Source organism: Falco naumanni, chromosome 4 (genome assembly GCF_017639655.2).
Source record: "Falco naumanni isolate bFalNau1 chromosome 4, bFalNau1.pat, whole genome shotgun sequence".
Lineage (NCBI taxonomy): Eukaryota > Metazoa > Chordata > Aves > Falconiformes > Falconidae > Falco > Falco naumanni.
This window is the reverse complement of record NC_054057.1, coordinates 15,221,991-15,233,405: the sequence shown is the minus strand read 5'-3', so window position 1 is coordinate 15,233,405 and position 11,415 is coordinate 15,221,991. Positions and strand designations below refer to the sequence as shown.

General features: G+C 43.0%; 2 protein-coding genes across 6 annotated transcripts in view; one reads left to right on the top strand and one right to left on the bottom strand.

Annotated features, from left to right (window-relative positions):
* Positions 1-2,250: 2,250 nt before the first annotated feature.
* On the top strand, positions 2,251-4,721 carry PRLH (prolactin releasing hormone). The gene is made up of 2 exons (XM_040591010.1): positions 2,251-2,418; positions 4,137-4,721. The coding sequence occupies exons 1-2, from the start codon at positions 2,271-2,273 to the stop codon at positions 4,313-4,315; spliced, it is 327 nt and encodes a 108-aa protein (XP_040446944.1). The 5' UTR covers positions 2,251-2,270; the 3' UTR covers positions 4,316-4,721.
* Positions 4,722-6,048: 1,327 nt separating this feature from the next.
* LOC121087194 (myosin VIIA and Rab interacting protein) overlaps positions 6,049-11,415 on the bottom strand; it is a 238,425-nt gene continuing 233,058 nt past the window's right edge. For 4 of the 5 annotated variants that reach the window (XM_040591938.1, XM_040591939.1, XM_040591940.1 and 1 more), the window contains 4 exons: positions 10,614-10,718; positions 10,458-10,518; positions 9,529-9,647; positions 6,049-8,848 (listed from right to left, as the gene is read on the bottom strand). In XM_040591938.1, coding sequence (XP_040447872.1) covers positions 8,816-8,848; positions 9,529-9,647; positions 10,458-10,518; positions 10,614-10,718 — 318 coding nt within the window. In that variant the 3' untranslated portion in view covers positions 6,049-8,815. The remainder of the gene's footprint in view (positions 8,849-9,528; positions 9,648-10,457; positions 10,519-10,613; positions 10,719-11,415) is intronic. The other variant, XM_040591941.1, reaches the window with a different exon arrangement.

The following is an 11,415-nucleotide window of genomic DNA, read 5'->3' as shown; positions in this document are numbered from 1 at the left end:
CCTGTCACTGCTCATGTGTGGCAGACCCATGGCAAGCTGTGATACTGCAACTTTACTAGTGGCTTTAACTTCCCCCTTTCATGTCAACAGAAATTGTCAGACCGCTGTCACAGATGTTGCTCAGCCAAAATTTAAAGGCTCTTTCTGCTTAGGGACCACACAGAAGTGGCAAGTTGACCAGATAGCAGTGGTGCTGACTTCTGCTGAGCTCCAGGAGAAAAATTATTCCTGAAACTTCTAATTGCATCAAGTTTTATTGAAACTAGTAAGCTTTAAAAGTTTTTTGTGATCATGTAATGGTTGGAAATGGAAGGCATACACAGACTGACTGTACAAAATCTTGTTCTTCAATTTCTCCTTTGGAAGAAAGCTGCAGGTCTGTGAGGTAAGCATTTTGTGCTTATCCTTAAAGCCTAGTGACAAGGTAGAGATGGGGGTAGAAAGGCTCAGCATCATGCAAGGTCAAGTTTGTGGCATTATCTCTGCCTTGGTTTCTCCCCGTACAAACAGGGGTGTGACAATTAGGAGGAGGAAAAATCGGGGAGTATTGGAGTTGCTGAGCCCCCTGATTATTTAGGTGTGGCATGTTACTGAGGAGCAGTGGGAGCCATGCTTCACAAAAGTTCTAGCCAGGTCAAGGGTATGAGCAAAAAGTTCAATAAATAACAGCACTTTAGAAGGTGGCCAGAATGGTTGATTCTGGCACAGGACCAGCTGCTGGAGACTGAAGACACAGCATTGCTTAGGAAAAAGCTTGGGCTAAAAGCTTTTCCCTGCATTTTTGTCTTTCATCAACAATGAGCTCAAGACAAGCTCTTCCTTCCTGTCACTCACTTCCCAGAAAAACAAGACACAAAACCAGACAGCAAGTAACCTGGAAAACCTGTCAGCAGCCCTGTAAGCACACCAGTGAGATTCCTCAAAACATCTTTCTGTCTCACAGAACTTAAAGCTTTTCTAAATATAGAGCAACAAGAGATGTACACCAGCTGAAAGTGAAAGCAGAATTTATCCCATGTGGTGTTACATGCCAAGATCATTTAGTCCTGATTGTCATGAGATTGTCATGACGTAAGTTAGAAAAAGTTAATTCACAGTTCTGTGGAACTGTGGGTTGAAATCACTTTCCTCTAAGCTGCCTGCTAAGTAACTGTCAGTGTGGGAAAAATCCCCAACAGACCTTCACTGAATTCTAGGGGTTAAGGAGCTTTTGCCTTTGCATTTTAGTGAAAGACACAACCAGATTCTCCAGGTGCTTTTGTTGTGTTGCTGTGCAGTGTGCTTGGGAGCATCCTGCATCAAAATATTTTAATTCCTGCTCTGCCTGTACTGAGAGCAGGCTAAGATTTTGGCAGCAACAGGGGAAAAATCCTACCCGTACACAAGGAGAACTCTGTGTTGGCGTAGCCGAGAGGATTTCCTATAGCTCTGTACCTGTACACCTACTGTAAATGACGCTTAAGCAGACAGGGCTCCTGCTGACTTCTGTAGGCAGAGGCTCCAGGCTGTCAAATATATCGGCAGACCTTGCATGTTACAAGGCAGACTGTCCTAGCATGACAGCTCGGGGAGCTGCTGCGAGGAAGCTTGTACAAAATGCCGCAGACAGTGGCAACCTGAGCCTGGGATCCTTCACCCCCTGGATGCCATTTTCCCAGCTGAGCACCTTCTGTCCTGCACAACTCTTCTCGGGGAGGGGCGTGGGTGGGATTTCCCATCCATTTGCATCTGGGTGCATTTACAGGATTGGGACGTCTACCAGTGGAAACCATAACTGGAAACAGTACTTTAGCATGCTGGCTGTGAAAGGGAGCGATGACACAGGAGGAGCGTTCCCTTTCATACTGAAATGCATGTCACTGTACAAAGAGCATGTACAATGCAAATGTTAGACATATTTTACAAGTGAGGAAAGGATGGTGGAGGTAGTGGCCAATGCCCATGGTCACAGAGGGCCACACACTAAGTCAGCAGCGAGCTCAGGGCCAGGACTCAAGCGTCCTGTGAAGCCGTGACAGGGGCTTTCACTGACGGCGAGAAAAAACCTCCAGCTGCAGACTTACCTTGGTAGATGGCTCACTGCAGAGCCTGTGCCTTCGAATTGGAATACCCAGGACATCCTCAGCATCAGCATTTCACAGAACTTGGTTGTGAAATGGCTCTGATGGATGAGAACACACAGTTAATGGTTGACACTTTCCCTCACCTTCAGAGCTTTAACTTTTTAGCTTTCACTTTTCTCCTCACAGCCTTCCAACCGCTGCTCCATCATGTGGCATCTGATCTCATGGTCACCATGTGCCCAGTGGTCACCAAAGCACTTAAAGCTGGTCACTGTCTACATGCTGGTGCTCTTGGTATTGCTCAGCTTTGCTTCAGGACAGAGCAGGCCATTTAAACATCAGATAGACAACAGAAGTAAGTATGAGTCTCACCTGGTGCAATGTGATGGACTTCCGTGTGGTGACCCTGTGGTCTCTGGTGCATCGAGGGATCAGGGCCGGGCTGTCAGGCAAAGTTCAGCAGCAAATCCATGTGGGTGTTTCTATGGTGAAATGGTGGTGTGGGGTCCCGTACTTCCATTTACACTTGTAAGTGCATATACAGAACCTAGTTCTCGCAGTCCTTCATTATCCTAGAGAAATAGTGTAATTTTTTATAAATACCAGAGGAGACACTAATGTACAGAAGATGACAAAGAAAATGTAAGACAGTATACATCCAATATTTAAGCATCAAATTTTCAGCTGTGTTCTGTAGTCCTGGGGTAGTTCACAACTGCTTCTGTACAATAGCAAGAAAGCAAGAGCCAGAAGCTTAGGTTCGCTTAATGGACATCTTCATTTCTGTCTGGAACCATGAGTTGTCTGAAAGTCAAAATACAAGTGGTTGAAGTGTCTTCATTCAGAGATGCTGTGAGGAACTCAGGCTGGCCAGGTGAGAGGCAATATCATCTACCCCAAGCAAAAGCTAGCACACAGTCCAAAAGATTTTTGAGAAAATCTTTATCAGGAATTCTCATGTTCCGCCAAAGAGTCAAGGCTGATACCTGTATGTAGAGTGGGAGAGAGGGGGTGTGGGGAGTAAGGCACATGGGGTGTCAGTGGCACACCTTTCCCCATGAAAGAGGACTAGAGGTGTTGGGAGCCTCATTTTTTAGCTACCCAGGTGAAAAAAATGAAGTTACTTAGGTTTGGTGGGCAGGTGGGGTGTTGAACACCATGTGGAAAGACTTCAAAGATGTCTTTATGAAGAAATTTACAGCCAAACTGGATTTTTTATTTTCTCTGTTCAAGCATCAAAATGCACAGGGGAAAATCCTGCTGCCTTGCCTGAGACTTTCGTATGACTTGGATGATATATAATGCACTTAAATTGAAATTTATTCTTGTTCCTGACAGTCCTCCAGCTTTGAAATGATTTGGCATTTCCTTGGGGTGGCATCATCTCCAGCACTTTGTAGATCTTCCCTGTTGCTGTATCTTAGTCTTTTAATACAAATTACCCCTTTCCACACCTGCTCTAAAACTAGAGTATAAAAATAAAGTCAAATATAAGCATGCTTCAGATGCTTTAAAAGAAGAAAAGTCATCCATGAAAACAACTTCCTAAGCGAACAAGAATTAGCTTTTTATGTTTACCTCTCACATAGGAATCCCCTCTGCAATCCAGTGGAATTGTCAGACTGTAGAGATAGCACAGCTGGTGCGCACAGCAGAAACGGAGGCTGGACAGCAGGATCTTCAGAACTTTAGCTAAGAGAGGAGAGTTTGAAAGTGGTGGTACAAGGAGCTACTATGGTCTTTCTGGATATAGACCGCACTGTAACCTCTTCCAGGGTTCAGATGTTTTAAACCACGCTGTGACCTACCTCCTGAATTTGATGGGTACTTTGGCTTATGTTAGAATTGCTGGTGGCAACCCAGGTAGACGAAAATTCATATCTGAATCCTCTTCCTTTGAGTTCTACACATGGAAAACAACCCTCAAAGGCACCATAAAGTGTGTGTCTGGCTGCAGCCCTTCCCCTTTTTCTCCCTGGGCTACAAATAAGCCACCTAGCACCCTCGAGATGTTTAGGAAATGCTGCCTTTGAGTAAAGTGGTAGATGCTTCACTGACTGCTTTCAATTCCAGGTCCCGAGATCGATCCTTTTTGGTATGTGGGCCGTGGTGTTCGCCCCATCGGTCGGTTTGGGAAGAGGCAGCTGAGAAGCAGCCACAGCAGCCCCGGGCCTGTGAGCAGGCACCTAGATTTCATCTTGAACGCTTTGTGGGAACAAAAGGTGTCGGACACAGAAGACAACGACTGGTGATCTCTGTTCCCTGCAGTTGTGACCCCAACCTCTCTTCTTTCAATTGTGCCCACCCCTGCACCTCAGACCTCCAGTTCTGCTTTTGCCATGCAATCTCATGCTGCTCTTCTTTCTACTCCTTGTGCCAGTTCCTTCGAAAAGAAACACATTCAGGGTGCAGGTACAAGACAATGCATGGACACCAGTACTGAGTGCCACCATAGCTTATAAAAATGGTTCTTCATCTTACATCCCCACCAGTCTCCTGATGCTGTTCCTTGTAACATTAGGTTTATCCAAATCCCACACAGATTTTGTGCTGGGATTTAAACTCTGTGGTGTTAAGTATATAATGAAACCTTCCTGTCACATTTTGAAGTCAATGGCTGTTGATATGTAAAAATAAAAAGCAATGGTTGGAAGAAAGAAAAAAGGCTCTCCCTAATTTTTAATGTACCTGCATTAATGGCATGGAAGCTGGTGCTCTGTGCGTAGTCTTTATGTAGATTGTTAACATCGACTTGTAGGAATGTAGCCCTGAACTACTCACTGACCCTTCACGATCCTTCCTGTACTGCTGGAGAGATATATTAATGAACAAAAAGGAGCTCCTATCAGAGATAAGCATTTTCTTCTTGCTGAAGAAAATAAATAAATAGGCTAACTAAACTCTTCAGAGCAGTTTTGTGCCTACTGCATGTAACCATGCACCATTATCCAAAAGGCGTAAGGGGCCTAAACTAGCTCGTTCCCTTTAAAACAGTGTAGGTGTTTGTAAGCGCAGTATCTGATCAAGCTAAAGTCACTCTTTGAGGATCACAAGCCAGGTACCATCTCCTACATTAGTCCACATCAATAAGCCTGGGGTTGTGGCTCAATACTCATGCTTCCCCTAGTAGTTAGCTTTGTTGTAGTAATTTTATAACTGTTACTTACAATATGTTTAATCTCGATTAATAACTATTACCAGCAATAATATTCAAATGCAGTTTAATCTATGGTTTATATCCAAAAGAGAGAGTTTACAATTTAGCTAATGACTGACGGTTAAATCCAGGCCATGACTTATTCCGCTAAAGACAAATTAAAAATTGCATTTCTAGTTATGCTTTCTTAGAATTACTACTAAAAATTGATAGGAGCTGAATTAATCATTGCCGATAATCTATCCCTTTTTTTTTCTTTTTGCAAATGGTATGTCAGCAAGGAGTGGAGTTTTACTACAATAAGGAAGTTACTACTATTTATAATACAACAATGTATCTGCTGACCCAAAGTGTTACTTAAAACATGCCAGTTTAAATGAACGCTATCATGGTGGAGAAAATACGCCGATAAAGAAAAGTTTTGATCAGTATTCATTGCGTGGGACTTTGGAAATGCTAGACTAAGATTATTGGCAGGGTTCTTGCTCAGTTTGTCATTTCGCACCAATCCAAGCGAAAATTACAGAAATCCTGCCTGAGAAATTCTGTCTGAGATGGTATTTTGCCCAACGGACTTGACAGTTTGGGGAAGACTAACCGTCAAATGTTCATAACAGGGTTCCCCCCATCCCAGCCCCAGTGAAAAAAATCTGAGCCAAGCGTGTGAACGTGCGTTCCTCCCCTCGGCTCACAGGAATTCTGCAGCGCTGCCCATCTCCTGGGTTTAACGGGGTTGCGTGGGGACAGGCAGCACCCAAGCGCTGCCCGCAGCAGTGTGTTCTGCGTGCTTCCTGGCCCAAGTGCACATAAATCCACACAACAGAGAAGAACTTTCGGTTTTTCTTTATGAATCAAGTCCTTGAAAAGGCATTCTTTTCATAAATTGGTTTTACTCTTTTGTAATTTCTCTTGACAATAATTCTTGGTGAGTATGCAGATAACAACAACAAGGCAAGCTTAATATTCACTCAGACTTAATCAAATAGATCATATAGTCTTCATTTTACCCATTAAAATATTTTCATTTATAAAAATTAATCTAAATATAAATATTAACACTAAAGATTGAAATCACTTGATGACAAAATAATTCTTTGTGTGCTATAACATATGCTTTTATGATTTTTTAAAACAGTAAATTATATTTTTGCACATATTTGGCACAATAAACATTTGTAAAAATCCAAATGCCTTAGCAGGTGGGAATTTTTTTTCTTTTTTTTTTGGTTTTTTTTGCAATGCCTACACAGTACACATTTTTCTGTCAAAGAAGACTGAATATTTTAACATTGTAACACGATAACAGTTGCTTTTCATGCCTCTTAAGGAAAACAACCTATTCCAAACCTTGTTGGCTTGTTTAAATCACACTAACAGAACAAAAGCTGAAGAGTTATTCTATTAAAATTAGTCATTTCTGTACTGATATTACATACACAATATTAGTTATTATTTATTAGACGAATATGTAGACCAACCACCATTAATGACATTTCATAACACGCATACCTGCATAAACCAGAACCTGGGAATGTATTGTATACATACATGAGAACAATCAAGGAAGTAGGAGGAGACTGGATAACAAAAAAATTACTAGGCTTCCTACTCTGTTTAATCTCCTTTACTGGATTGCATATATAGATAAAATCTGTTTGTTTTATATATATATATATTAAACAGAGTGGGCCAAATTCTGCCCTCATATCTGTGCAAACCAATTTCAGAGAACTAGCATTGTGTGAGAGTAAAAGAAGGCATAATTTTACCCAGAAAAAAACACGTTGGGTCAGATCTCGAGCAAATGGAAATTCCTTGAAGGGATGGAGTGACACTTACGTACTGTAGGTGGGACGATGGTTGTATTTATTCCGAGGGTTCCTTACATGCAGCTCGGCATCAGAGTACTGACAAGCTAGATGTCAAATGTGGGTGGCAGATCTGCAGCTGGCGCTGTTTTTCCAGCCGTCCCATCCAGCCTCACCTTCCTCACCCGCCCCTCTAAATCCAGCCTAGCCAGGCAATTTGCCCAGTTCTGCTCACACTTGCCCAACCATAGCCATTTCATGGCCCGGTGTCCTGGGGGACTGTGTTCCCGCTGCACGGCAGGTAACGTGGCACTCTGCTAGTGGGTGTTTGCTGGGAGCCCAGGGAAGGGAGCAGCTCTCCTTTGCTGCACCCCCCGCTCTCAGGAGAGCTCACCATTCCTGGATACTGCGGGGAGCTTGCCAGCCCGTACCCTCCTTCATAGCACGTTTCACTTCAACCCAGTCTGCATTTGGGTACCAACTTTGCACTTTGTGTGGAAGATAAGGGATTCACTGGCTTATCACCTCCTCTAACTACCTCCTTTGTTTTGTTCAGAACAAGAAGTACCACAAATTGGCAAGGTCCTCCCCAAAAAGGGTGAGGGGGACACCATGTAAGAAGCATCTTCCCTCCTAAGGCATCTGCTCAAGGCCTTTCCAGTTTGGCTCACCTTTCGAAGGTGTCAAGAAAGAAGAAATTTTCCTATTCACAGTCCAATTCAGAGTGGTCCAACGTTGGTGGGGTGCACACGGCCCCAGTGAGAGGCCCCAAATACTCTGCAGTGGCTACAGACTAGTCAAGGCAGAGACGTCTGGGCTACATTTGCCACCTCCTCAGAAAAGCCGGGAGGCCGCAGCCAGCCTACAACCACCAGAGCCAGTCAGCAGATATCTCATCCACAATGCTTTGACTTTCTTTTTCCAGTCTTGATGATTTGGTCATAATTTATTCTGAACTACAGTGTGGCTGGACACCACCAAGCGGACTACGCTACCAAGAAGAGCGAGACATACAAAGGTGTTGGCTTCACAACAGTGTTCAGATGTTTCCAGACGCCAGGACTGTAACTCAACAGACGTCTGGTCCACATGTGCTGCCGCCAATTCACGGCTCAACGTGACATCCATGTTCCCCCTGCTGCCAAGAGCAAAATACCTGGCTCTGGAGCTAGAACACCAAGTCTGCCAAACATACCCTCAGTGAACAGAGAAGTCCTTGCATATTGCATCTCCTCCTACAAACCCTGTCAAAACTTCCACTGACTCCCTGGGAGCAGAGCTAGGTACACTGATTCTCCACTCCTACCACGCAGCTGAAAAGCAGCGTACACTGCACAGAGTTGTTCTTATTGCTCAACAAGACACGTGGCCTATGTGAATAGTAAGAGGCCAGCAAATATGGATCACAGGTCTGCTCTGGCAGATTAATTGGCCTATCATTATGATTGACTAAGCGTACAAAAACATACTGCGGTTTAAAGACAACATACTTTAGTACAATCAATAGGGAGAAAAAGTGCATCTTAAAATGTGGAGCCTTGCTTTTGAAACTCAGCATCCTGTCTAGAGTCTCGTGAGAACTTTAAGGCAGAGTTTCCTTTAGCAGACCATAATGCTGAAGACTTGGACAGCTTTCTCAGTGAGGTATCCAAACGAAGCCCTATAACCGAGGCTTTGTGGGTTCTTGAGGGTCCATTTTCAGCTGGACATACACAATGGCTGTTAAGTAAAGGCACTGTAGTGTACAGCCTTAGGCAGTGTGTTATTGGCAGTAGGGAAGTCTAAGTTTAGTACATCACAGCAGATCCTATCGCAGGTTCCTAGAACAGAGAGAGACAGGAAAGAAAAACAACCCATGAGTGACACACAACACTACCTTACTGAAGCTTCTACACACCCAGGTCCTTTTCCTTCTCACCTCCCTGCCTATTTTCCACATTATCTAGTGGCAGACTGCTTCGGGACAGTCAGCTTTTTTCCTTATCCTCTGTGGCTACTGTAGGGGAAATGGCTGACAGCTGTCCAGCAAAGCCTATTTGTTCAAACCCTGCAGAGCCAATGCGTGGCCTATCCACCCCTTAAATTCCACTTCGGTAACCTTTGAACACTTCTCAAAAATTAGTGAGGTTCAGCATGACTCTCACCTGCTGAGTTAAAGCATGCAGCTGGTTCTCTGAGGGTTCGGTTCAGAAGCCCGAATTGCAGGGGACCACTAGTTTACTTATTTTTTAAAAAAGTAAGTGTAGCACATTCCTGGACACCTGGCAGCCATGGTACATTCACTCAGGCTGATACTCAGGAGCTGTTATACTATGACATATAGTCAGACACCTTCCAGGACACTGGTCATACTTTTTCAGAGCTGCCTCAGTGGTCTCTATTCTTTCCTCAAACTATTAAGAGAAGTTTTATGAAGATACTGAACTATAGCTGCCTACACAGATACCGCTATCTTCTATTTACTGCTTTTAACAGTATTTTTAAAAACATTTGAGTTTACCATTAAGTCCTTGGCAGTGCTTTTCCTCTCTTTAGCTCTTTGTGTTAGAGATCCTTGAAGCATGAAGTTTCTGTTAAATGTTCGGACAGTGGTAACTGGAGGACCATCTACTTTTTCACCTGGGAAAAATACAAAAAGGGAGATTTTATTCACATAACAGATCGAAGCAGATGTAGCAATACTCCTGAAGAGTCACAGCTTCTAGAGATAAAGCTTCTCCTAAGATGCATAAAGAAACCTGGATTTAATTTAAAAGAAAAAGAGCAGGCTGTGATACCCCAAATTTACTGAAGTTTGAGGCCATGTCAACCAGTGGAATTACACAAGAATAAAACAAGAATAATGCAAGGTGAAGCAGGCCCTAGAATTATCAGAGATAACACACTGTGGGGTTTGAAAAAAAAAAAGGAGAAAATATGAAAGAAGAAAGCACTTTATTTTTATAAAGCCAATTCACCTACTCAACCATACCCTAACATACCAGGAACATTGCTGAGCCACATCATATGGACTGAAATCAGCGTACACAGGCTTTAAGTAACGGTGGTTGTGGAGGGTGGCAACTGGCTTTTGGTAATTAAACACTGCAACTGCACAAACTAACCCCAGGCACGCTGGAGCACCATCATCTGTGCTGCAGGGCAAGTACTCAGCATTGCTTATTGGCTTTTCCCAGCCTTCTGCTTCTGCTGCTATTAATTTGCCACTGTCACAACTTCCACTGAAGAGGAAGTGGTGATGCTTTTTAACATGACTAATGGGTATTTTATGTAACGCAAGTAAAATGGGAAATGAGGAGGGCGGACATATTTAGGCTTTCTTTGTTGATTTTGTCACTTAATCTTTCCCCTACTTTGCTGAACTGTACATTATATTGAACCCTACAAAGAGAGACTCTCTATATAACATATGTAACAACTTAAGTGCACCTTTTACTGGTGGAGCTGGAAGTTTTCTCCTCTGCTGTCTTGACGTGTCTATTGTATGCATCTGTAAACAACAAATACGCATTAATCAACTCCATTGCAGAAAGAGAGGCAAAATTTCCCCAATGTATTTTTGAATACTACATAATGTTCTGGCACCTGGTTTGTTTGCCTTTGATCCCGTTTTCTTGTCAGGCGAACACATGGAGCCACGTTCAAGCCTGCAACAGTGAGAGCTGATATTCTGCTCTCAATATCTGAAATCTTCAAAGAAAATAAAAGAGACAGACAGACAGATGGGGAGGGGGAAAAAGAAGTTTTAACATTACTGTGGATGCCACTACCAAAATATATCCCTCCCCCAGTCAAATCCTCTTTAATCAAAAAATATAATCAGATGGCTAACTTCTTCAGCAATTCTGACACCTTCCTGTATTCTTTAGTCCTGATGTTAAAAAGGGGCTTAGTTTGTGAGTAAAGATGGAGTGACAGAACAATCCAACCTACCTTGTGACTCCAAGGAGGAGGCATTTTACTCCTTTTGAGGGAAAAAAAGAAAGGAGGAGAGAAAACCTGCATCTGTTATCTACCAGTTACCTTTAGTTGCATAATCCTGAGTTCACTCAAGCTGTATTTTTCAAAGGTTACATTCAAAGAATAACTTTGCGGGACACATTTCCTAACCCAGAATTAATTTCATGAACATGCAAAGTACATCCTCTGTCACAAAATCTACACATCTGATCTGAAATATTTATAATTTAAGTGTATACGTATGTTAAACACAGGCATGCATAAATGCAGGTACACACTATATAACAATGCTCAAGGGAAAACAAATTGCTAGGAAAGCCGAAAGTCCCAGGAAGTAAACATCTGGGGGAAAGCAGGCTGGTGTTGAGACGAGTGGAAACAAACGCTGCCAAAAGGGAAAGAAGCGTCAGAGAAGTCAGACGTGTAA